This window comes from Bactrocera dorsalis, chromosome 5 (assembly GCF_023373825.1).
Source record: "Bactrocera dorsalis isolate Fly_Bdor chromosome 5, ASM2337382v1, whole genome shotgun sequence".
NCBI lineage: Eukaryota > Metazoa > Arthropoda > Insecta > Diptera > Tephritidae > Bactrocera > Bactrocera dorsalis.
In genome coordinates this window covers 27516711-27543284 of record NC_064307.1, presented here as the reverse complement: position 1 = coordinate 27543284, position 26574 = coordinate 27516711, and the positions used below count along the sequence as shown (strand labels likewise).

The 26574-nt window shown below is 35.7% G+C and overlaps 2 protein-coding genes across 8 annotated transcripts in view; both read right to left on the bottom strand.

Moving 5' to 3' along the window:
* The window catches only part of LOC105223284 (formin-binding protein 1-like), a 140546-nt gene extending 115917 nt beyond the window's left edge, over positions 1-24629 (bottom strand). The window contains exons 1-2 of one of the 6 annotated variants that reach the window (XM_049459119.1): positions 24025-24629; positions 22828-23125 (exon numbers count right to left, since the gene is read on the bottom strand). In XM_049459119.1, coding sequence (XP_049315076.1) covers positions 22828-22851 — 24 coding nt within the window. In that variant the 5' untranslated portion in view covers positions 22852-23125; positions 24025-24629. The other 5 variants (XM_049459121.1, XM_049459120.1, XM_049459131.1 and 2 more) reach the window with 5 other exon arrangements.
* A 674-nt stretch (positions 24630-25303) lies between these two features.
* On the bottom strand, positions 25304-26574 carry LOC105223283 (methyltransferase-like protein). 2 transcript variants are annotated; one of them, XM_011200963.4, is made up of 2 exons: positions 26393-26574; positions 25304-26198 (listed from the first exon to the last, which is right to left on the bottom strand). In XM_011200963.4, the coding sequence occupies exons 1-2, from the start codon at positions 26512-26514 to the stop codon at positions 25370-25372; spliced, it is 951 nt and encodes a 316-aa protein (XP_011199265.2). In that variant the 5' UTR covers positions 26515-26574; the 3' UTR covers positions 25304-25369. The 2 variants fall into 2 exon arrangements, with proteins under 2 accessions (XP_011199265.2, XP_011199264.2); XM_011200962.3 differs by having other exon boundaries at positions 26263-26414.

The following is a 26574-nucleotide window of genomic DNA, read 5'->3' as shown; positions in this document are numbered from 1 at the left end:
CAATTATTCCAATATCTCGAACATGCATTGGATAGTTACTGTTCAACAATATTATTTTCTCAGAAGTATATCTCATTTGAGCCTATACAAGTGTTTTTGCGGGAAGTTCTTTTTCATTGCTTTAATATAAAAAAACCGCAGGGGAATGTCATTGTATTTCGGTAGAATTTTATGGTGAATGAACATGCCAAAAGTTTCAAAACATTCTAAAAGTAGAGACTTTTACTTGAAAAACGAAGGAAGTTCTGAGTGGCTAAAAAAGTTTAAAGATGGGAATCTGGAAACATTTGAAGAAGATTGCTGCCAAAAGACAAGAAGAGCTGGCAGAAGCTTTAAACCAATCAAAAGTAGCTGGATACATACAAAAGCAAGGAAAAGGGGGGAGCCATATGAGTCAAAGCCATGAGACGTTGAAAGACGATTTTGCATGTGAGAAATACTGAAAAGAAGTCGTTTTCACATCGATTTAGGACTGGTGATTAAAATAGGATCCATTACGACAATCTTTAACCCAAAATATATGTTAAATTGGCCCACCAGCCAAATCAACGTCTAAGCCAAACATTCACGCCAAGTTAAGGCTCTGTATTTCGTGGGAACCATGAATGGGGAACGCTATATGCAACAACTGATGAAGTTGCACAGAGCGAAAAACACTTAGCTTAATAAGAGGCAACAATTTTCCATCATCACAACGCTCGGTCTCGTGTTAGAAAGTACAGCGGCTGGGAAGTTTCGACTCATAGTGCAAACCTTGTCTCTTCTGACTACCAATTGATTCGCACGATATACTCGTATGTAGAACAGGATGTCAGAAATTGGTGGCCGCCAAGTCGGAGCAGTACTTTTGGAATGGAATCCAGAAACCTCCAGAAATATCCAAAAAATCTCAACTTTTACAAATGTTCTGAAAATCATTGTGAAAGCATTTAAAATAATCATAACCCCACTTCAGTTAATACATATCGATTATATTCGATTAAAATATCGAAACAAAGTGAATAGCCCGATTCAGAGGCAAATAATAAGGAAGTCTTATAAAGCGTAAATATCTCATGCATTTTATGTAGAAACAATTGCGATAAATAGGTGATACTAATGTACATACATACATATATGTACGTACTACGACATAACGGATTGTTAATTGATCGTATTTCGTAATTAACACAGTTAAATATTGGCGATTTCGCAATGCCACTAACCAATTATGCAACACTTGCGATTTAACTATGACAGGTGAGGTGAGGAGGAAATTACCGATCAAACTGCTCCACAATGAAATTACAAAAACAACAACATGCGATTACATGTGTACGGTATGTAAATTACACAGTCAGCCAGGAACTGGTTAACGACGCAATTGCCGTGTGCTGAGCGAGTCGCCATCGTCTGTTTGCAGGACGGTCGCTCGATGGACGCTTTGTTAGCAGCTTTCGTCGGCTTGCTGGCTCGCTGGCTCGCTTGCAGGTGTATCCGCAATTGTTGTTATGCAAATGAAAGTGTGGCATTCTGATTATAATTGCACATAGCTTGTGCATGCATGCATACATACATATATAATAACATATGTAAATCTGATTTTGCATTTGTATGATTTTTATGGATTGTGTGTCTTGCATTTTAACATATGTTGTTGCAGTTGTTGGAGGTTATGTTTTGTGATTTTCTTAAGGTTATAAACATACATTACGTATTTAGCTGTAAAAAACAAGGCAACTGAGCTATTATTTGAAAACATACATTTATGAAATACAAGTAGAATAGAGCGCGTACAAGGGGTGTGTTGAATATACATAAGTACAATTCACTTAAGAGGACTGTACTCATAGAGCATCTAAATCGAGCACTCTTATATGTATGTATGTATAACAAAAAACATAGTGCTACAAATTAAAAGAGTATGAAAACCTCTTTAGATTGATTTTGATCGGACAGTTAGTATGGCAGCTACATACATATGTATATGGTATAGTAGTTCGATCCAACCAATGGGTGCGGAGATTTTAGCCTCGCTTTCGACAATAAACTATGCTAATTTTTGTGAAGATATTTTGGCAAAGAAAAAAGTTTTCCATACAAGGACTTGCATTTGATCAGCCAGTTTGTATGACGGCTATAATCTATAGTGGTCCCAGATCATTGGTTGAGACAAATGGTACAGCTACTTGGAGAAAAAAGGACGAGCTCAAAATTTCATATCGATATCTCAAAAACTGAAGGGCTAGGTTACGTATATGCAGACGGAGACACGGCCAGACAGACGGACTTGGTTATCTAGGCTCAACTTATGAAGTATTTTGCTAAGGTGCTGATTACTGATTATATTCGACAAATTTGCAAAAAACATTGCTAAGTTGGTAGGACTGTCCTTAAGTACTATTCCAAATATGAGTGCGATCTGACAACCAGTTTGTTTACAGCAGCGGTTTAAGTTGGTACACCTCAGTAGGGCGTTGCGATTTTTCGGTGGATAAAAATATCGAACCAAGAATTTGTCTCAAATTTTGTACTTCTAACCAAATTTCGTGTACGGAGTTGAAAATGTTGAAAAAAAGCTTACGGTGATCCAGATTTATCAAAAACACAAACCTGAGAGAGATCATTGAAAAAAGAGCTCGGCATCTCTTACGAGTTCGTTCGAATGATTTTGGAGATTTGGTGGTGATTTTGGTGGATATTTTGGGTATGAAACGTGCTTTTGTTCGACTCGTCCTGATAAAGCTGAATTTTGAATTTTGAACATGCTTGATCGTGCGGATTCCGATTCCACATTCACGGACAGCATTATAACTGCCGATGAGATATGGGTTTATGAGTTCGACATGCAAACAAGTCAACAATCATCGGAATGGAGGGAAAAAACGAGCCGAATCCAAAAGAAACGAAACAAAGCCGCTCAAAAATCAAGGTGTTTCTCATTTTTTTTTTTTTGATATTGGTGCTTTGCGACTAAACTTCAAATTTCAACATAGAGGCCTTACAAATGAACGAAATTCTTACATTTAAGAAAAAGAATACTGATTACAGTATTGAGAAGAGTAAGTTAAATGTATTGCAATAAATACCAGAAATGACTCATGCCATCGTTGAAAGGCTCAATTTATTTTTAGACACCGTTTCATACACCTGTAACTAAATGGTTATCAATAGAGCCAATGATAAAAACGTTATCTAGCGAATACTTGTGTAAACAATGTATACTTATGAAAAGCTTAGTATGTGTATATGTACGAGTATATCGGAAAAGGCTGATAAGGTGCTGTAACAAAATACCCTGGCTATCTACTACATGTACATACATATGTATTTATAGATTATGTACTAACGATAGCAACTCAGTCAGCGGCGTACGCCAATACATAATCGATATAAAATACGTAATGTACATATGTATACATATATACTCTTGTATATAGTGTGCACATCGCCACCTAAACTAATAATGACTTTTCGACCAAAACAAAGCGCTTTGTGTGCAAACTTTTTCTACACATAAAAAATAGCTCTGTATGGAGTGCGAATTCTGAGAACCTGTGAGTGACGCACAAACAAACAGGTGGTTTCGCAAATAGAGCCATAACGAAGAGCAAATAAGGTGCTGCACAATTAAACGGAACATAAGCCAGCCAGTCAAGCTAAAATTAAATGTCGCCAAGGTGGATTGCATGGAGTTTGCTGATTAGGAAACAATTTTCAGCCCCATTGAAGCTAAAAACAATAACATTAGGGCTTGAACTCGCTCACACATCAGCGAGTTTATTATGAGTAAGCTTCTTATGGTTTTTGAAAATATTTAGATATGGAAATTCAAAAATAATTAAGAAATGATTCATTTTAACGGTATTTTATATGGAATCTGTTATGCAAAAATTCCAAGTAGACTGATGGTGGAATGGTGGATTTGTATGAGTGCAATGTAAGAGCATACCTTTTCTATTTGAGAATAAATATGGTGATATGATTTTTTTTGAGATAATGGAAAAATAAATATAATAATTTTTATTTGCAACAAAAATGAAAATCTTACGAAGTTGAGAAATAATTAATGGAACCATTTGGCACTACGACGAGCAAAACGTCCATATTAAGCTCATAGGGCACTAAGAATAGCTACAAGATCGTAATGGCGAAAACTTAGGTTAAGTTGGGTTAGATTAAAATGGTATTATGTTACCTAAAAAATACTCTTAAATATTGATCAAAAAACCCTCAAAAATCAACAAAAAGCTTTGAGCCACAAAATTGTTTGGGTTTGAGTATCAGTTTCGGTAATTTCACCAGGTTCGCCGAAGGTATGACTGCCGAAATGTCTCAACCTCAATCTTGTAAAGACTGAACGATTAAGGAAATGTGACTGGATGTCTCCACCTCTCCTTTCTTCATAGAACTTGAATAATTAATATCCTAAAATATTTTTTAGATGTACATTAAAAACTTCTACGCTAGTGACGAGAAGAATCAGAGTCAGAAGTAGCGAATACATTTACTGTTACCCTAATGACAGACACCTCCTCTTGGTAAACACTTCAGTGATCTGGTAACATCAAGCTATGTTTGAGAAAAAGTCCTTATAAAAAATCTAACATATACATACATACATATATGAATATTTTAGAAACGCATTTACCTGAAAAACAAAAAATTATATCTCAGACAGCAATTGCCATGATACTTATTTATCAAACACTGTGGATAACAGTGCCGACATAACATTTACAGCGGCATAACATTTCGTTTAGATGTCCATGTTAATTAAAGCCGTTAGTCACTATAAACAATTCGATAAGGCAAAAGTGTAAATCATATAAGCATGACGAATGCCGATTGGCCGGATCAGCTTAAGTGCCGATTTTTCGGTCCGACTGGCTGTAAGCGGCCCACCAACATGATGATCATCAGCAGCAGCAGCAACAATAACAACACCAGCAGCATCGGCGCATCACCTGCGCAGCGAACTGCATGGATTTCATTTTTCCAACTCAATTACGAGTACTCGCATGTTTTTGTAAGTGCATATACATAGGTAGGTATGTGTCTCTATATACATACATATATGTATATGGACATGTATGAACATGTGCTCGTGTGGATGTGCGGTGCACTGCGCACCAGTTTGGTGTTAATTGCACGCGATTTTCAACACAATTTACAATGAAAGTAATACAGCGCCGAACAATATACGATCATATCCGAACATAGATACATACATACATTAAAACATAAAAGATAAAAATAACACAAAATATTAAAATAAAAGCGTTAAAAAGAGTGTGAGTGCACTAATGAATGGCAGATATAAATTGTAATTTGTTGTTGTAGGTTTTGTTTACAGCGCTAAACAAAAAAACAAAAACAAGAGATAAGCAACAACAAACTCGTATTGTTTGATATATTAATTTACGGTGATTTATGTTGGAATTCGCTTTGTTTTTTGTGCTTTGTTGTTATTTAAAGTACAAGTGGCTGCTTTTCGAAAATGTACCGTGTGGAAAAAAGTCTTCGTGAGAAAGGTGAAAGTTGTTCATCAAAGTAAGTGCCGAATTTGCAACGTCTGCGAATAATTAAAATCAAGTTTAGGCTTGTGTTTTGTAATTTTTATGATAAATAAAGTGACTAATCGCTAGTTGAAAAGTCCTTATCTGCTTTAAGGCAGCACGTACTCATACGAACCCCACGGAGCAAAGACAATCTGCCAAAAAAACATACTTTTGATATAGGGAAATATCAAGAAATCCTACTGTGGAGTAAGAAGAAGCAAACCAGAAATATGTACGATAGGTACTTATGTATTTATGCCTTCTTAGAATTGCGATAATATGAATAAAATATATTTGTATAATATATATGTATGTATATTAGCATCCAAACAATATTCAGCACAGATAAGAGTATATTTTATTTACTAAAGTTGTAGTGCTTCTTTAGATAAAAAACTGTGAATATACAAGTACATATGTATGTTCTTGCTTAGCGATAGAAAAATAGCACTAAGGTTATTACATACTTACTATTGTTTTTCTCTTCCTCAAGCTATATGTATTTGGCAATATAGTTAAGCAGAATTGTGAGGAGAAAATGAAAAAATAATATTTTCAAAGAAAACAGAAGAAACGTTAACCCCTTGAAGCCACTTATCGGTTAAATCACAGGTTAATTATCCTATAGCGCTACCCGAAATTTCTGTTAAAGCCGGTATGAGCTTCTTAAAGCTCAAATAAACAAGATTTTCATACAAGAACCTGATTTTGATCGGTTGGTTTGTATGGCTGCCATATGTTATAGCAATCCGATCAGAAAAAAAATTTATGGGATTGCATCGGAATCTCGGAAAATAATGTGTGAAGATATTTCGCAAACTAAAAAAATTTCAGTACAAAAACTTGATTTTGATCACTCAGTTTGTATGGCAAACATATGCTACAGTGATCCGATCTAAAAAATTGGTTCGGAGATTGTAACGGTATCTTGGATAATAATGTGTGTCAAATTTCGTGAAGATATCGGGACAAATAGTAAAGTTTTCCATGCAAAGACTTAAATTTCATCGTTCAGTATTTAAGAAAACAAAGAACAGAATAGTGATTCTGGGATCTTGTAATCGATGTTTAGAGAATATTTGGATCGCTATCAAGAGACTGGCTGATAAAGTTACAATCAGTAATTTGTATTATATATGTATTAACTATCTGTGATTCGCGACAAATTGGACGACAGAGTGGTGAATAGAACAAGCAATTGGTATAAAGAATACCCAAGTTTTCGCAATAAATATGGAAATCAGAAGTCTATTTGAACGACAAATAGAGGTGAAGTGCTGGCATGACCTTTAAGGGAAATTTATAGACCCCTAACAACTGTTCATACGGTTATTGAAGATTTCACCTCAGAGATAAATGTGCCAAAAGTGCCAAGGAATAAAAATATCGTCATATTCTAAAATATTAGTTGACATTTATACAAAAATAAACTAAAGAATAAAGGTATTAATTTGATTAAACTCATACGACCCAGCAAAATCCCAAATTTTACAAATAAAATATATCAGTGTTGGAACTCTTTATTTTACTGTGAAACTTTATGGTGACTAGTCAATATAATCTAACACTCGTCAAGACATTCCATGACAGTACACGTGAGTTAAATTTCTATATTTAAGTTTCCTAAAATACGCCTTGTACCTTTGTAATGACTGTAATGACACCTGTGCAACACTACTCAAATGTAGCGACTGCTCTTGCAACGTCCATAGCAACGCACTTGCAAAATTAAGTTGGCAACTCGCTGGAAAGTTCTCCGTTACGTCAAGTTAAAAGCTAATATTATTATTATGCACTTCAGTGACTGGAATCATAATTACTTGGCGGCGCAGAAGAATTCAAGCCACTGCCACCGGAGTGCACTGCACAACTTCACATGCCGCAACAATACGTGTAATTTAAAATGGCAACACTGGTCGGTGAGCTATGCGCCAAGCGTATGGGTTGAGAGATTTATGCGAGATTGTGATTGTGCGGTTGTGGTTGAGTTGAAAAGCATTGCAAAAGGTAGGCTGTGAAGTACAAAAACACCGTTACGTACCGGGGCACAAACGCACCCATACACTTCAGTACTCTACTCCGGAAGCATCTTAGAGTGACACGTTGTCAAAAGTCGTTGACGTCAAGCGAAGTCAAGCAGCAAACTAAATTAAGTAATAGGAAAATGTAATTTTATTTGCAATGATGCTTTGAGCTAAGCAAAATGGAAAACTTAATTATAACAAGTAATTTGAAATAATGTGACTAGACAGCCCAGCCCAAGGGTTCGCTGGCCCTTAATAATTTTTCGCCAGAAAAGTAGGTAGCCAAGGTTAAAGAGGTTAGGTTAGGTAGGATGACTGATGAAAGATCACACGATATCACACAGCTATATGCAGTCTTCCATAGAAAAGAACTCCTGTGTTCGAGCATATAAATTAGTAAAAGGCTTAAGTAGTTTCCCTCCCGCCAGTTTCGTAGGATGTCTGAAGGTTTACACTCCCAAGTGTTTAAGTCTTGACCTCCCAAACGCGGAACAGTAAAGAAGGAAGTGTTAAGTGGGGTCCGCCGCATCTTCCATACAGCTAATGCAGATCAAAATTCATAACTGTACTGCATGGACGCGTATAGGACAATGGCTTGTTAAAAGACCCACAACTATGGAGAGGCTAGACTTACTGAGGACAAAAATATCACTAGATCTCTTGCGATCAATATTGGGTCAAAAGTCTTTTGTGATAGCGCAAGTACCGATAGTGGCCCGCGAACACGAACGAACTGGGAAACTACTAGATAGCTAACACAAGAGGATACGGGAGCGCCGACCCGCTCAAGGCTCAAGGCGAGGAGCAGTTTGCGACATCACAATGGACAGACAATTCTTGTGGTCCAAGTGAGATTATTTTCTCTTAATTTGAGAGATAAGGAAAGATCAACTTAACACTAGAAATTGAAGAAGAACCTGGACGTGGAAACTGCCTAAGTAGGAGGTGAGGCATACATTATTTCCTTAGAAATCAGAAATTATCGGCGCAAATGTGGTTCAATGTCGTCGTCATTTTAATCAGTCAATTGGGTTTACTGAGAAATAATTCTTTTAAAATTACAAAACACTGATAAATTTTACAACTGACCATACAGTCAGGGTCGTGCTTGTAGCGACATTAGGCTGCGCGACGAACGGTAAGCGGTTTGCGGAACGAAGTAACATACTTGTAGTTAGTCATATTACTGGGATACACAGTGTCGTGTTACACTATTTCAGGTCGGAGCTATACAACCGAACACTTGTAATGGTTGATAAACAAAATAACAAAGAAATTGCAGCGAAAATTAAGAAACCGCTGGAGCAGCTGGCGGCAAACCCCCGAAATGCGTCAGCTCATTTCGCAGAGGAAATTATAAACAGAAGAAACACAAATTGCAACAACAAAAAATAAACGAAAATATAACTACATTAAGCAATCGTCTTCGAAGACACCCACCGTTTACAGAAGTGCGCGAGCGGGGGTGGTTGCTGCAGCCAAAACTATTGCAAATTGCATTTCCCACCCGAAACAGATTTTCGACAGGAAAACAGTTACGTTGAAAGGCTACAAAAAAGCGACCCTGGTGTGTTGCATGAATTTCGGAAATCGCTCAAGATCCACACAAACTTACGGACAATGTGAGTGTGTATTTTGCAAAGCAAGGAACATAACTTCAATGTAATAGTTGCATGGGAGAATGGAGATTTATATAAGTAGAAGAGAACGATAGACAAGCCAAGGAGATATTGCAGACTCTATGGACCAAACATAACTACAGACATACATACTTGTCCATACATATAAACCATTTGGCGACAACGAAGTAGACACAGTACTGCTGTCTTTTTGTTGTGGTGGCACAAGCGCAACTTGAGCTCCAGCAGCCGGCGACTGTTAGACGTTGAAGTGCGCACACTAGAAAATCGATACAAACTTGTGATAGGGTGTGGTCCAGACACTGAGCTGTAAGCGGCAGGCGAGCGACGGACAGGGGCACAGGCATACGACTTAAACGACGGCTGAGGAAATGGCAAGTCAGCACAAGCAAAAAGCAAATAAAATGGGAAGCAAATATGAAATAAAAGCAACTCCTTGCAACAACAACAGCAATGGTAGTGAACGAAAACTTTCAAGCTAGCGGCGAGCAGAGGGTGAGGTGTCTGGGCACCCGCTTAGCATGCGCAACCAGAATATATCGAGATTAACTAGTAGCTGCACACAGTGACACACACACACACACGCACACACAGAGAGAAAAAGACTCAGAGACGTGTGCTAAAAGCTATTCTGGTAGCTGGAACGTGGTTGGCATGCATAAACTGGCCTTGAGCGTGGCAGTTGCAGCAACAACAAGAGCGTGGTGCAGTCAAGTTGAAGTTGAAATAGAAGTTGTGCGCCAGATATCAGCAGAAAAGGCAACAAAAATTGCTTAAGAAACACACTGCAAGAAAAGGGATGAAATAAACGAGAAAAAATCAAACTCCGCATTATAAGAGGTAATCATTATGGCTGCGCCAAGGATGTCGCGGTGGTTGGTTAAGAAGATGAATTTAGGGGCGGCAGGGCAGACAAGCGACATTTGTCAATATTTATTTAGGGCCAAGTGAGACTCGTAAAGGAGGCAAGTGCAGAAATTTTCAAATTATGGCACAAAATTCAAATCGAAAATGGATAAGAAATACATGCAAACACATATATACATATGAATATATACATACACATGTATATGAGTACAAAAACAAACATATATGTATGTATGCATACATATGTAATTGGAAGCCGCAGAGTTGAAAGGAAATCACAAACGCGGTTGTTGCACACTTGCAGAGGTATGAGTACTCGTGCGGAGGTAAATAACACTTGACGGTTGCTTAAAATATGTTAATCCTCGATAGGTGTAGTGAAGTGTGGGTGGAGGAGGAGTTATAACAGTGTGTGTGTAAGTTGAGAATATTAATGGCACTTAATGCGTGTGATAATGAAATATTATCCAAGAGTGATGATAATGAAGAGCAAAACGCGATAAATGAAAGGATTTCAATTTTTTTTGGAAAAAGTTATAACAAAAAGTTTAACAGTATTGGGGAGTAAAGTAGAGACACATTAGGGGAGATTACATTTTTTTGGATAAAAAAAATAAAAAACACTTAATAAAGTAATATCCAATTGCAATTAATATTCAAACTTTTTTGATTGGGAGATCTCATGAACAAAGAAAAATATGGCAATTGAGGCGTGTGAAGGTTTAAAAATAAATAATAATAGGAGAAACAAGCTACTGCACCGAAGTTAATATACCCTTCGCAGGTGTATTTCTTTTAGTAATTACGTGTTCAGTTTATATGGAATCTATATGCTATAATAATCCGATCTGAACAACTTTGTCGGAGATCCATGTCAAATTTCGTGAAGATACCAGGTCAAACGAGTACTTTTTCCATACATTTCGATCTTTCGGTTTCTATGGCAGCTATATGCTATAGTGAGCCGATCTGAACAATTTCTTCGGAGATTACATTGTTGCCTTAGAAAATAATCTATACCAAATTTCGTGAATATATCTTGTCAAATGTGAAAGTTTTCCATACAAGAACTTGATTCCGATCGTTCAGGTTGTATGGCAGCTATATGCTATAGTTAACCGATCTGAACAATTTCTTCGGAGATTACATTGTTGCTTTAGGAAATATTCTATACCAAATTTCGTGAATTTATCTTGTCAAATGCAAAAGTTTTCCATACAAGAACTTGATTCCGATCGTTCAGGTTGTATGGCAGCTATATGCTATAGTTAACCGATCTGAACAATTTCTTCGGAGATTACATTGTTGCCTTAGAAAATAATATATACCAAATTTCGTGAATATATCTTGTCAAATGTGAAAGTTTTCCATACAAGAACTTGATTCCGATCGTTCAGTTTGTATGGCAGCTATATGTTATAGTGGTCCAATATTGGCAGTTCCGACAAATGAGCAGCTTCTTGAAGAGAAAATGACGTTTGCAATATTTCAAAAGGATGTCTTAAAAACTGAGGGACTAGTTCGTATATATACAGACAGACGGACATGCCTAAATCGACTCAGCTTGACATACTGATCATTTATATATATACTTTATAGGGTCTCCGACCCTTCCTTCTGGGTGTTACACACTTCGTGACAAACTTAATACAAGATTTATTTTTAGCTGTCGCTCATTGGGTAAACGAGCGACACGGGTCCGAAAACTTGAGTCGGACCATTTGCTGCATCTTTTTCATAAACTTCTTCTGTGCAGTTTTTAGGTTATGTACTTTATATACACGGATGTATAAGGATGCTCTTATAGAAGTTATGAAAAATTACGCTAGCTTTTTGGCAAATCATGTTTTGATGAATGATTCAAGGCAACAGAGACATGGTTCCCATTCTTACCAGACGTAGTCGTAGGACTTTGCGTTAAAAATGCGGCGTCTCAGTTTTCACATATTTTTTCGTTTTAAGCACCTTTTTTATTCTTTACGAGGTTTGACAATTAAGTAATGATACTGATTTTATTGCCGCGCTTGTGACCTCCCGCCCGAAAAAAGCTCGCATGAGCATGTCGAAGGTGAAAACGATGATTATTGCCTTTTTTGATAGCCGTGGAATCGTCCACAAAGAATTCGTTCCACCGGGGAAAACTGTGAATCAAGTCTACTATTGCCAAGTACTCGAAAGATTGCGAAAACGAGTCAACAGGGTGCGCCCAGACATCGCTCGTAACTGGATCCTTCATCACGACAACGCGCCGTGCCACACCGCCCTCAGCGTGTCCCAGTATTTGGCCTCTAAAGGGATCGCCGTGTTGCAACAGCCGCCTTATTCGCCCGACATGTCACTCTGTGACTTTTTTTGTTTCCTAAAACAAAATCGGTGGTCAAAGGAACCCATTTTGAGTCGATTACGGACATCCAGGCGGCCGTGACGAGGGTACTCGCGGACATCCCAGTCGAAGCGTTCCAGAAATGTTACGAAGCATGGGAAACGCGCTGGAATCGCTGTATAGCTGCCCAAGGGGACTACTTTGAAGGGGATGGCAGAGTTGTAGAATAATTTTCAAATATACGGTTTTTATGAAATCAGTCTCATTACTTTATTGTCATCTGATTAATTAGCAAAATTTTCCATTTAACACCTTTTTCGAAATTGATTGATTTCAGCAAATTCGACTCATTTAACTACAAAGCGGAAAATAATGTATTAGTTCGCTGTTTTGCCATGTTTGGCTCAATTTGGAAATTGGCAATTAATTTTGAGAGCCTTAACCTTTAAGTCTTCACCATGTCAACTTTATTCTAAGACTTCTTTGTTGTTTTATTGTTATTATTTTTATAGATAGATAGGTGCTCGGTGTTCCACCGGTAATTGGCAATTAAATGGCGCGTAACCGCAATCAATTTTTTCAACCAACGCGGCAGAGTGTACAGTTAAGTTGTGTTATATGTTTTTGCTCTTTCGATTCTGTAGTTTATGCACAAAATATGACAAAAACTTAATGTCGCATAAAATTGAGACTGAGCCGCGCCCGTCACCATAGCCGCCGCCATGACATTGGCCGTGGACGGTGAGGTGAATACCGCCGTGGGCATAAACTATGCAAATGATAGAATTTGCTGTCAAGCTTAGCATGAAGTAGACAGGCAAGAAAGTTGTTGTTGCCGGCCATAAAAAGGCAGTTGAAATTGCCGGTTTTCGTAGACTTAAGCCGCTTCGCTAGAATTGCGGGCTGAAAAAAATTGTTGACTTCTTGGTTTTGTTGTAATTAAAATTTTTGTAAATCTTAAGCAGCCAAGCGCTTAAAAATGCTTTTAGACTTTTGTTGTTGCTTCTTATGCTCTTTTTTGTTCTATTTTTAGCGCTTAGCAGAACTTTCTTCAGCGCAAACTTTCGAGGCACCATTTTGCATAATCACCTTTGCGGCTACTTTTATTTTGCAACGCCACATTTATCGCTAGATGATTGTTGTTGTGCCAACAACTGTTAGAATCACAAGTGTCAATGTCACATGAATTTGTGTGTAAGTATGTATGTCTTTCTGTATGTATGACATACTTTTTTTTTACACAGTTTCGACCATTTCTCCAGCATCCGAGACAGACCGAAATGCAAACCCGACAAAAACTAGCGAACTCTTTTGGAAATAGTGTAGCCGCTGGTCATGATGAGGAGTGCGCTGCTGACAGTTTACCAGCGCCGAGTTATTTTTGCTGCAAACTTTACCAGCACCGAGCTTTTTACAGTTAGTTTTGTTGCAAACTTCGTTGCTAATCGGTTTCTATTGTTTTTACATATTTTGTCCGCCATTCTTCTCTATTATCTCTTGTGTGACGAAGTCTAAGTCAGTCAAGGTTTCCTTTCATCTGTTCTTTTTTGTATTTTATATGCTTTTAAGCGTTTCGTCACAAACTAACTGCAGCTGTTGCAGTTGGTTTTTGGCTGCCACTTCGGAAGATTATCTGTCAATGGGTCCCCGTCAACAGGGTGGCTGCCATGCCATAATTTTGCATAATTTTCATTGCAATCACAACAAAAAGCGCCAATATTCGTGATAAATTGAGTCATACAAATCAACAAACATAACGGTAGAAGCTGTGCTTCGTGAATTTTTTTTTTGCGCGCGATTTGCAACGAACAAAAAACAAGATATTGAGCAAAAATACATTATTGTGGTCTGAGTTTGCGGTCGCTCGGTACTAAGTACACATAATTAGTGACGCCAGAAAGATTTCTCTGAAATTTTGCAATCATGATAATGAAGAACAAGCTTTCAGTTCTTTTTTTTACTTGTTTTGTATTCTTTTATATTTTATTTTTGTTTTGAGCAAAGGTTTTTGAACTCTTAAGAAACAGTGGATAACAGTTTGCAAATTTGTCATTTTGAGGAATTTGCAAGGCCTTCCACTTCCTGGGAAACAAAAACCAAGAACAAGCTATAATAGCTTTTTGCACAAACGGATGTCTTCTTTCATACACTGGAGATTGATGCAAAACTCGTTTATTGAACATAAACTTTAATGAGCCAGAGTTCTGGAAGATTCAGGAGATTCCCTCAAAGACTACAAACTTAAAGAACATGTTTTTAGATAAGTGGCACTCGCAGACAATAAAACTCGTGTCTTGCTGATTGTGGCATACTGAGCCAGAGTTCTGGAAGACACGGAAGACTTTTTCAAAAAAATACTGCTTAAGAAACTTGTTTCGGGAATTTTGACCAACCTAAAGTTTAAGGTTGTGTTTGAAAAAAACTCACCCGGAATCACAAACTCGAGTTTAAATATGGTTTCGAGTTTTCAAAAAGTAAGGTGTATAGGAAAAATAGGACAAATTTTAATTGCAGTCATCTTGAGTCCCAAACTCGAGTTAAGGGTTTTGATTAACTCGAGTGGAAACGGAAGCTATTTTTAATTCAGTTATATGCAACAAGGCGCTGCAGGAATGATTTTCTGTACACATTGGTCCATACATACTTCTAATGGCTCAAATATTTCCAATATATTGTTGTTGCTATATCCTAAAAGTATGTTTATCTGGCTTTCAATTACTGATACAGAAGGTGTAGTAAAACTACTTGAGAAATTTAAAAATAATAACAGCACATATCGACATTAAATACTTAAATCTTATCAGCACTAGACGGACAGACATCAAAGTATTTCCGAAACTGCAATTTGTTGGTTCATTTCAATTAATATTCGTGCGTTATACTTTGTTATACTTGTTACATATTCCATTATGTAATAGTTTCCATCAGTTAGAATATTTTAATTTTTATTATATTGTTTAATTTTTTATTAATTAATTTTTTTACTAATTTATTTTTTTACTGCTTTATTTTTAACTTTTCTTATTTTTAATTTTTTTTATTATATTGTTACTTTTATATTTATTTTATAGTTTTATCTATTGTATTTTACTTATTTTTTGTTTTTAATATTTTTATTATATCTTTTTTAATATTTTTATTATTTTTTTTTAATATTTTTATTATTTTTTTTATATTTTTATTATTTCTTTTTTAATATTTTTATCATTTTTTTATAATATTTTTATTATTTCTTTTTTTAATATTTTTACTATTTTTTACATAGTAATTTTTTATTTAGATATTTGTGCAACTTTTTTGCTTATTTATTTTTTACATTTTTACTTTTATTTATTCATTGTATATTTTTACTTCCTTTTTTATTGATTTTCATTTATTAATTATTCTTTTATTTCAATTTCAACTTTAACGCGTTATTATTTCTTATTTAGTTCTTTGTTTACTTCTTTAATGTTTTTATATATTTTTTTACTTATTTTTCACTTATTTATTTATTTTTTCAATTTTTATTACTACTTCAATTTTTTATATTTTTATTTATTAACTTATTTTCTATTTTTTTATGATATTGATTCATTTTTTTATTTATTTATTTATTTTTTTCTATACTGTTGTTTGTTTTATTTTTCAATTCTTTATCTGTTTTTATTTTTTTATTATTTTTTTTAACTTATTTATTGTTTTATTATTATTATTTTAATTTTTTTATGACTTCTTTTATTATTTTTTATTATTTTTTCCTTTTTTAATATATTTTTATTACATGTTTAATTCTTCATTAATTTGTTTTTTTTTCTATCCTTTTTTTGTTTTCATATTTACTATTTATTTATCTTATTTTAATTTTTTTATATTTTTATTTATTTACTTATTTTCTTGTTTTTGTATATATTTTATTTTTTAATTTGCTTTTATTTTATTATTCGTTTTTTTTATTTATTTGTTTTCTTTTTTGTTAACTTATTTATTATTTATTTCTCGTATTTATCTCCTTTTAATTTTTTATATTTTTATTTATTATTTATTTTTTAGTTTTCATTATTCTTTTTTTATTTCAACGGCCGGAAAATAGAGTAAACTTAAATTTTTTCCTGCAGTGCCAAGCAGTTCACATTTTCCCACTGAAATGCACAGTCAAAACGTATTACTATTGTGAGTAATTGGTATTTTTCCTCTTTTTCGTTTGTAGTCTATGGAAATATAAATATTTCCTCAATTACACAAAAAAGCAATTTGTCATCACCTCCGGTGGCAACGATGTAAACACTTGCCGCCATTTAAACGGCCATTGCGGAGCTTAAATTGTACAGCTGCGATTAATTCGTGTTTCCCCAAAGACGCCCACTCGAAATCTATTTTCGAGAAATTGTAATGAAGAATTGAAAAAGCGAGAAATAATAGAAATGACCAGCGAGAAGTACTTGCCCATGACCGACAGTTATGTCCAACAAATGCGCACACAGCTTATATAAGAAGCATTACCATATAAAATATAGTACATACAGTTAAGTAGTTATGTAAACAATTGGAAGCCCACATGCACATACACAGGTTATCCTATTCTTAATTTGTTGGTGTGAATAAAGTGGTTTAGCACTCGAATTTTCTGCAGTTTCATTTTTCTGAAGTCTTTTATTCTATATTCTTTTCTCTTTCTTCTCCTTCTTATATCATATTTTCATATCAAAATTATATCTGCGTTCTTGTGTACTTAGGTTTTTTACTAAACAGTTTCAAAAAATATAAAATTATACATTGTATCAGATCACATACATATAGCTGACGTCCGCTCAAAAATATATAAAACAGCTCCGTTTGCGCGCCTGTGTTTGCCTTGCGTGGGCCTAGGCCGAATGGTACTTGCCATTATTTCTCTGCTCACATGCTCTTTTCACATTTTGAAAGAAATTCTCATTTGATTTCAACGGCGACTAGAATTTTATTTTATTATATTTTTTGCACTTGTGATCTAAAAAATCTCCGATCAGAAGCTACAATATGTAATTTGCTAACTTGTGAACAATAAGAACTGATTCAAAAATATTCAGTTTGCTCGGTCTATTCCTTTCATTCTTGTTTTACAACCAATCAGTAATCCAAAATCAGAAAATGGATTAAAAAATTATGGAAGCACACATAACAAGTATAATTCCTATGAGGAATACAGAAGGTCCTACGAGATCGGATCTTAAGAACCGAAACGGACCCAGATTTTCCGGCCTTGGACTGTCAGCATGCAGCTCGGCGGCATTTTTTTAAAATACCTCAGATATGTTTTCTACAGTTGCAACAACAACAATAGCACATCGATATAGTAGGACAAGGTTACATAAAAATCTTTATGTGCCGTTAACATACTATCTCCAAATGAGAGTCGAGTCGGGTTTGGTAGAGGTAAGGTAATATCTTCGCAGCGTATGAAGGACTTACGTAACGAAATACTAATGGTCAGCATTACCAAAAGTGTAAACTTTATTAAGAAGATCAAGGTCACCCTCAGCAATAAGGCTGAATGGAATGATTGCGCTCTCGAGCTTATGAATTGTACATACAATAAAGTGGTACACCGACGGCTCGAAAACATAGGAGAGAATTGGCGCACGAATCGCAAACTCTTTATACCTATGGGAAGTTTTCCGAGCATGTTCCAAGCAGAGAAGTTCGGTGCGTAGAGATAAACCTCCAACGTAACTATCGCAGTGAACATATAGTTTATACTCAGTGACAATCAAGCGGCCCTCAAAAGAGATCAAATTGCTATTGATGCAGGAGATCAGATCGTAAACGAGTGCACCTTATCTGGGTGCCCGGTCACAAAGGTATAGACGAAAATGAACTGTCTGATGAGCTCGCTCGTTCCACAGCATCCACCAACATGATAGGACCCGAACACCTGCTAATTGACTGCATTGTTGTCTGTAGGTGCAGGGTAAAGGCCCTTCGATCCATATTTCCAAATAGGGATCACATCGCCTCAATAGCACCTGGCACTCTATTGGATTTTATCAATTTGCTGTGGCTAGTTGAGTCGTTGGGACTTAGGAGAGGGCACAATATACCATAAGTCATTGTGCAATCCTCAATTATTGATCTAATCTAATCTAACATAATATTCTTTTACTGTTTCTCTCTCTCTCTCACATTTCAATTTAAAAAGTTAAATAACAACTAAAAAATACGTATGAAGAAAGGAAATTACCAGACACCGTTATCTAATTACACGATGGTGTGTTCAGAAGATAACAATTGATTAAAATTTAAAATTTCGTAGGTTTGGAGAGTTCAATTGTCAAAATTTTGCTTATGATATTGATATACCACAAATTCCCCTAATTTTCTTATAGCGCCAAGACTAAGGCGTCCACATGCAGTAAATGCCTGCACTAAGCAACCAAGTTTACTTTCATGTAGGTATGTTTGTCTATATTTATAAGACTGTACACATTTATTTACATTTAAAATGGAAATCACAAATAAAACCAATTGGCGAGACTGCAATAAATTGTGTGCGCATGCGCCACACAGCTTTATAGTCAAAGTAAGTTTGTTTTAAATAGTTAAACTTATGCACAAACCAAAGGCAAAAGTGTCAGCAATAATGCGTACTTCAACAGCACTACGAAAGCATACTAATTTTATTTTTCACAACAAACCCACAACTACATATGTATATGTATGTAAGTAAGTAAGTAAGTATGTAAGCACATAGAGAGTTGCAGGCGAATTCACTTTTATTGGCTGTAAAACATTAAAATGCTAAGCCATTATGACAACTTAATTCTGCATTGACCAAAAGTTATTGAAAATGGTTGGTAAATATGTTGAACAGCTGAAGCACACACACACACACGCATGCACTAAAAGCAACTGGCATTTAAAGCAATATGCAAAAACAATTTAAAAATCAAAACAAAGTGAAATGTCTTCTTGACCGTCTGCCATTAGCAGTGTACGCAGCTTAAATGTCAGTGCGGCAGGCTAGGCCGTGAAGAAAGTCGAAATGTATTTTTTTTTACGCGTGCATTCCAATGAGTTCGCTAACAAGCATTTCTACATTTTGTTTGTGTTTGTGTAATAAACATTCACATTTTTCAATCGCTGCGATTACCGGCCGCTTGACCCGCTTCGACACGCCTATTTAAAGCTTAAGTAGGCAAATATTCGTTACTCGTTTAAAAAGAAATGTGGAAATTCATAAGCGGCATGCAAATTTCAAATTAACTGTCATTTTCGCCGGCTGTGACTTCGCGCAAAGTGTCAACAAGCGTTTGACTGATTGTCATGTTTACTTTGCGTCGCTAGCAACTCGGTTAATTTCTTTTCTTTGTGCGCTTTTTTCCCCATTCCATTTGTTTGTGCAATATGTTTGTTTGTTTACTCGTTGTTTTTTATGTTTTTTTTCGCTATTTGTCTGCCTGTCAATTGTGCGCTTTCGTTATACTCGCATCGATAAGTGGGTAGAGTCACATGCGCGAGTGTTCATAAGTCACTTTGTTGTTGCAAATTATTTTTTCTTATTTCTTGTTATTTATGCGGTTTTATATATGTCAAAATTTTCGTGCTTCATTCCACTTTATGAAAATCATTCGGCAAACCTGTTAATTATTTATGTAAATTTTGTTCTTCTTCGCAATTTATTATGATTTTTTTTTTTTGTTCTCGCGTGTATTAATGCTGCTGATAGCGATCGCTCATTGATCACATGTGCATATGCGTTCCAACAAGACTTGAATAGTGGAAAAATTAATAAATAATTTCTCATTCGCTTTATATTTAACGAAACGTGAAGAAATGACGGGGTCAGAAGTGAAATTTTGCAGATAGACTTTACTATTTTTCCAGCAGAGAAATTAGTTCAAGTGATAAAATAATTGCGCGAAGAATGCATGAAGATTGTTGTATATTAAAAAAGAGTACAAAATGATGGTGGGGAAAATAACAAAGAATAAAATCAATTTAAAACTATGGAAGTGAAAGCAATAAGAAGGAAAGAAGTTATACGCATCCCACAGCAGTCGGGTCTATGTAAACGGGACGATTCCAGATTTATATACGGCCAAAAATTGTCGGCAAAATTCTCCCGCTACAACAACTACATACAATATAAAAGAAATGATCCAGAACTAAATAAATGGATATGAATTGCAGAAGGAATGCACAAAAAAAAAAGAAAACCGTTAAATCCGACTGCAATAAACCCCTTCGCGGGAGGCTTGCTTTTGCAAAATTTCAGAATGATATCTTACTGAGTAACTAGTTCGACTGTATACAGACGGACCGGCCAAATCGACTCAGCTCGTCATCTTGCTCGTTAATTATATATACATATATTAGGGTCTCCCAAGTTTCCTTTCAGTAAATCCCTAGATGAAGAATATTGTCACTTGATTTACTTCAATTTAATTGAGCCAAGCAGAGTTCGCTTTCAGACGAGAACTCATAAGTATTCATTAACATTGAATGCACTTATTGACATTCGACAGGCGAGCCACAGGCAGCCAATCAGCCAAGCACTCAATTCATTACCAAAATGGCCAGCGGCGAATGCGAGTTTACTGCAATAGAGTAATTAAATACGAATTTGCGGATCGAGTAGAACAAAAACAATACATAAAATCCGCAAAAAAGAACAAAACCATAAAATATGTGTGTCCACTTCAAAAGCCAGCCGGCAAAGTACGGAAATTAAACAGTCTAGACGAGCTGTGCCTTATAGAGGCATGATGGAAATGTTTATGTGACGCACGACACGCAGTGACACAAACCAGCTCGACAGTGAAAACACGGAAGTAAACAACCCCCGAAAGCCGGCAGACGGACACAGCTGTAGGGACAGTGTGCTGATGGTAACACACCGAGACCGGCATGCACAGAGCACAATGAAAAGGTTGGGCATTTGCGAGCATATGAGCACGTCAGGTAACGAGATGACCAGCTGTACTGAAACAACGCCAGTTAGGAGCGAAATGCATCATTGCCTACATTTTGCTATAGGGATGAGTAACGTTCTTATTTGCTGAGGGTAGTTTATTACCACAGATCACGAAGCATTCGAAAGAGGTGTGGTGCGCAAAAATCATTGCAATCTTTTAAACGAAATCGATAGATGCAATAAATTAAATATACACTGATGAAGTAAAAACTTAAAACAACCTACGAAAAAAACTTCACTACCTGAGTCGTATTGGAGTTGAAATTGGTCATAAAGAATGGAAAGTTATACCCACGTTAAACGCGAAACAAAACAGTGAGACGAGTATTAATAAAACACACGTGTTTTTTGCTCTCATGTGGCAAAAGGAAGCAAAAATATGGCCAAGAATGCGAGCTAAGGCCGACTGATACAAGAATGAAACGCAGCAGAAAGAGACACTAATGAACACAACTCATGGCTCAGATGGCCAACGAAATTTGCATGAGAGCCGTAGAACCAGTTTAGTGACAAATGAAGCAAGCTTAAAGGCAATGAAATATTTTTATGAATATGACTATACATACATACATACGTACATATTTGTAACGTATTGCAAAAGAACCACAAGTTGTCCAAAAAAATTACTCGGCTTATAAGAACTTTGCATGCTTTTAGAACATTAATACCTGCAAAGTTCGGCCCACGGCCAATATTTATACTAACATTGCCATTAAGAACACGAAACAGAGCTGTCAATCTGGAATAGCTTTATTGCTAGCTACAAGTTTAGGTGTTAAATTTGAGCCCAATATATTTACATATTAACTTTATTCTATATTTTTATGTATGTACTACATCCCTTTTTCGAAAAATTATGTTTATTTTTCATTCCACTTTGCAATTTTTTTATTTGTTTCTTATCCTCACTTTGCCTGGTTCTCGCATTTAAAGAGAGCCGAAGTTCTGAATATGCCGACCATGTAAGTAGATACACCACACTTCATAGCGGCGAGTCATCACTTGTAAGTCATTAATTTTGGCTGACGCCACAATGGGTTAGTAACAGATTTGTTTGTCTCATATTTTAGTTGGTCTTATTGAACAACATTTATATTGTATTAATTTTACTTAATTGATTATTTCACATAGCCGCTGTAATGTGGTAAACGCGTTTACATAAACCAGCATTTATATTAAACACCGTGATATGTAAATGCATTCAAGTAGCGTTCAGATAAAAAAGAGAGAAGTTTAGCTTCTAAATTGTAACATCCTTCACAAATAAAGAATGTTTCTATATAAAAGTTCGTCAATCTTTATGACAGCTGTGTGCTATAGCGATCCGATTTGAAAAGTTAGTATTCCTTTAGTACAACTGATTATACTAGCAGGTTTATTAGAATCTTTTCTGTCATGTAATCTATTAAATTTTTGAAAACCAACCTCTTCATATACAATAATTTAAAATTATGCAATATAATTTTCAAAATTTATTTCAATTCACTTTTTCATTACTTACCCAAAGTTGCGTTCCCCAACTCATCTTGTTGGCGCTTTCTGCTTGTTCGTCCGCCAGTTTTGCGTTTATTTTATTTAAGCCAGATAGTAATTCCACAAAAAATACCTATCGTATCCAACAATTTGCTGTTGTTTTTATTTTTAATACTTGCTCCTAAACACTATGGTTGTATGTTTACTAGTCCTGAGAGCTAAAAATATTAATTGTTGTTTGTTCTGGTGCTGTTAGTGGGTTAGAACACAGCCGCCGACAGTAACAGCAGGCGGGTTGAAAAGTAACTTCTAATTCACAAAAATTTCTATATTAAAACGAAAATATTAAAGTAATTAATTTACCAAAGCTATAAAAAAATATATGAAAAATAGTATGTTTGTATGTATAAACGCGCGACGTTGGAACGCGAGCAACGTGCAAAGAGCGGCGAGCAGGTAGAACGCGTAGACGCGCTGCAGGTAAGACCGGAAAGAAAATATGTAAAGTAAACTGGTAATAAAGCCGAAACTGAGTTTCAATTCTAGAATTGCTTCACACGCTCACAAATGTGGTGGTTTTATGCTTGTTTCTACTATGTATTCGCTTTGCGAGCACAACAACTTCCACTACTGCTCGCGTTGTTATTTTCATACATATGTATGTATGCATATGCAGCAATATTTCTGCTTGTTGTTGACTTTTCCTGCACTTATAAAGTTACGATCATTAAATAAAAGTATACAGAAATAGTTTAGGGAAGCAAGCGTAGTGATAAATATCGTTCACAAAACGTAAGAGCTGTAATAACCGACAACTAACTCCATTAAAAGCGACTTCACTTAAATAATATACGATACATAATACGTACAATGCGTGTATGTAAAAAATTCTGAGTTGTAGGAAGAAAAATGTGTTTAACTTCACAATAGTACGAAATTTTTTTCACGAATTAAAGGCGAACTTTTAATGCAATTTTTTTAACTTATCGGCTAGAGATATTGGTTTCATAACAATCTTTACACCTTTCACTATAAATTTGGCATTTTACGCGAGAATTTTTCCAAACACTGACGTTTTTATTTAATGAAAACAAACGAGAACGAACGATATATTGAACAAAAATTTTTCGTTAACAGAAATTCCACTTTTTGACTTTTGTTGCATATATACAAATATTTTACTTTGTTTTAAATATTCACAAATCATATATGAGTTTTTATTTACTTAGCCAGAACGCAAGCATTCAATTTTAAGCATGACACTTGGCAAAACGCTGGAGAAGTTGCATATAAAATTCACAAGATTTCGATCCTCACGAATTCAGCACAATAAGCTCTATTATTTAATGAGCGTATTCTGCAAACGAACACAAAAATTTATGGGTTCAGAAAATTTCGCACATTTGCATGGAACTGCAATCGACAATTCTCTTTTCGTTATTTTTATGCTTTTTGTTGTATTTACTTCTCATTCGTTGATTCCCACAGATTCTTTACTTCACACCACCGTTCGCAGGTGTGCAATTGTATATGTATATGCGTGTGATTCACCCGTCTTCTAAGATTTTTCATGAATTGTACCACAGCTACCCTGCTTTTTATAATTATTTCCCATCCTCAAAGCCACCGCCCTTATTGGTTGGCACTTAAAACTCACAATTTTTTACAGAAATTTTTGTGAAGCACTATAGATTTTCGCATCCAATAACTTTATCCATGGAAATTTTTTTCACCAATCACTTAAATCACAACAACAATAACGCGGCGTTGCAAACGACTTGCCGCAGCTAACACCCCGTTTACCTGGAAATTCACTCGAAAACTGACTCGTTCTTGGTTATCAGGTTTTCGTGAACACTGGCAATGCCAGTGCGGCCAAACCAACAAACGCAATTAGGGTTGCATTTTGGGTGTGATTCGAAGTGAATTGTATTTGGTTTTATAGTAATGCATTTCGAGATTGACAACTTCCGTGCTGTAAGGTCCAATTAGAACCCGGGTTTTCATATTGAATAAATAGCTAGATCCTCGTAAAAGGTGGCGTTAACCCCAGTTATGTCTGATTAACCCTTTTGATACATTTTTGTTTTGTTAGATTTTAAATTTTTTCAACACACTCCTAAGTACCGAAATACATTTTTGCTATTTATTTTACAAAGAGGAATTGAATTGCAAAATTCTTAATTAATTTCATCAATGTCAATTGCATTTTCTTTCGTCGTGTTATAGGTTTAATTTTCTATAATTATATCATTCTTTTAGAAATATTTATGTATGTCCAAGAATTTTATAAACCTCCGTTCTTCTTCGAAGTCCGAAATGATATCTGGAACCAAATATCTATCCGCGGCTTCCTTTAAGATTATTTGGCGAATGTTTTCATATACAACAACAATGACAACCATAACTACCATGTGCTCCTCCAGAATTTAGAATAATGTATTTGAAACAAATTCCCCTAAGCCCTTTTAGAAGAGCATCGCACTACTTAGTAACAGAAATCATTTTGTAAGCACTAATGGGTTTAGTATTGTTTTTTTATTTTGACTTATAATAGTTATTGCAATTATCTATTTTTTCGCTTCTTCCTTCAACGGTTTTCGCAATTTTGTTTGTATCCATACACGATACATTTTCAGCATGCGTCCACGATTTACTTGCAGTCGTCGATCCACAACACTTTGCTCCTCAACAAACCCAGCTTTGCAGAATAGGTCTCTCACCTCTTCTTGTGTGAAAAAGTATACCATTGTCCCGTCACCGCGCACATAAAAATTATCCTCCAAACATTTGCCACTTTTGAAACGCAGCTGCGCCATGTCATAGCGACCGTAGTCCCGGAAGAGTACCAAACCGCCTGGACGTAAGTAACGAAAACAATTGGCAGCAACACGATTCATTTTTGTAGGTTCAATAGCCGAGAGAACGAATATTAGCACAATTATGTCCAATGAGTTTTCAGCGAATGGCACTGACCAATCTTCAAGTGTCGCATCCATAACAAAAACCTCACAACGTTTTGGGTCATATTCCTTATTCTCACGCAATATTTCGATTGCTCGTGCGGAAAAGTCACAACCATAAACTTTTAAATTCGGCTCCTGACTATACTTCAAAATCGGTAGAATAGTGTTTCCAACTCCACAGCCTAATTCAAATATGCTGCGTGGCTCTTGTACTTCATCCACAGACGGAGCAGCAAGTTCAGTAAACTCTGTAAAAAGCCAATGTCGATCTTTAAAAAATCGATTCTGATGTACGCCATAAAAAGAGTCCCAAAATTTATCAGCATCGTTTTGAAACTTCTCTTTGTCTTCAGCCTTCATTTTCTGTGTTGAGTTCTTAGTCACCGCAGCAAGCGCTTCTTGCTCTTGGTCGGCATCCCATTCGACGTTATCCCTGCAATTGTGCGCAAAGCCAAAACAAATAATATAATTAGTATTTAATGTCATTAATTCAATACCAAGCATTAAATTCGAAAGTGTCACGTGGATCTTTCAAAATTCGACCACCAAGTGCAGGTTTCTTGCGATAACGTGTGTGCTCCCAACTTGAGCACAAACGGAAGTTTGTTAATATCCTCGTATATTTACCAAGCATTGTGTTTAAAGACATCATTGTCATCGGTTAGGAAACGATTCCCAAATTTCGGACGCTTCTCCTCTACGGTTTCAGTCAGCTCCGCAGGATTTGCCTCATTTCCAAATTCACTCATGTCAAAATGTTTAAGATCGTATGTTTTGCATATGTTTACTTTTAGGTTTTGAACTGCTTC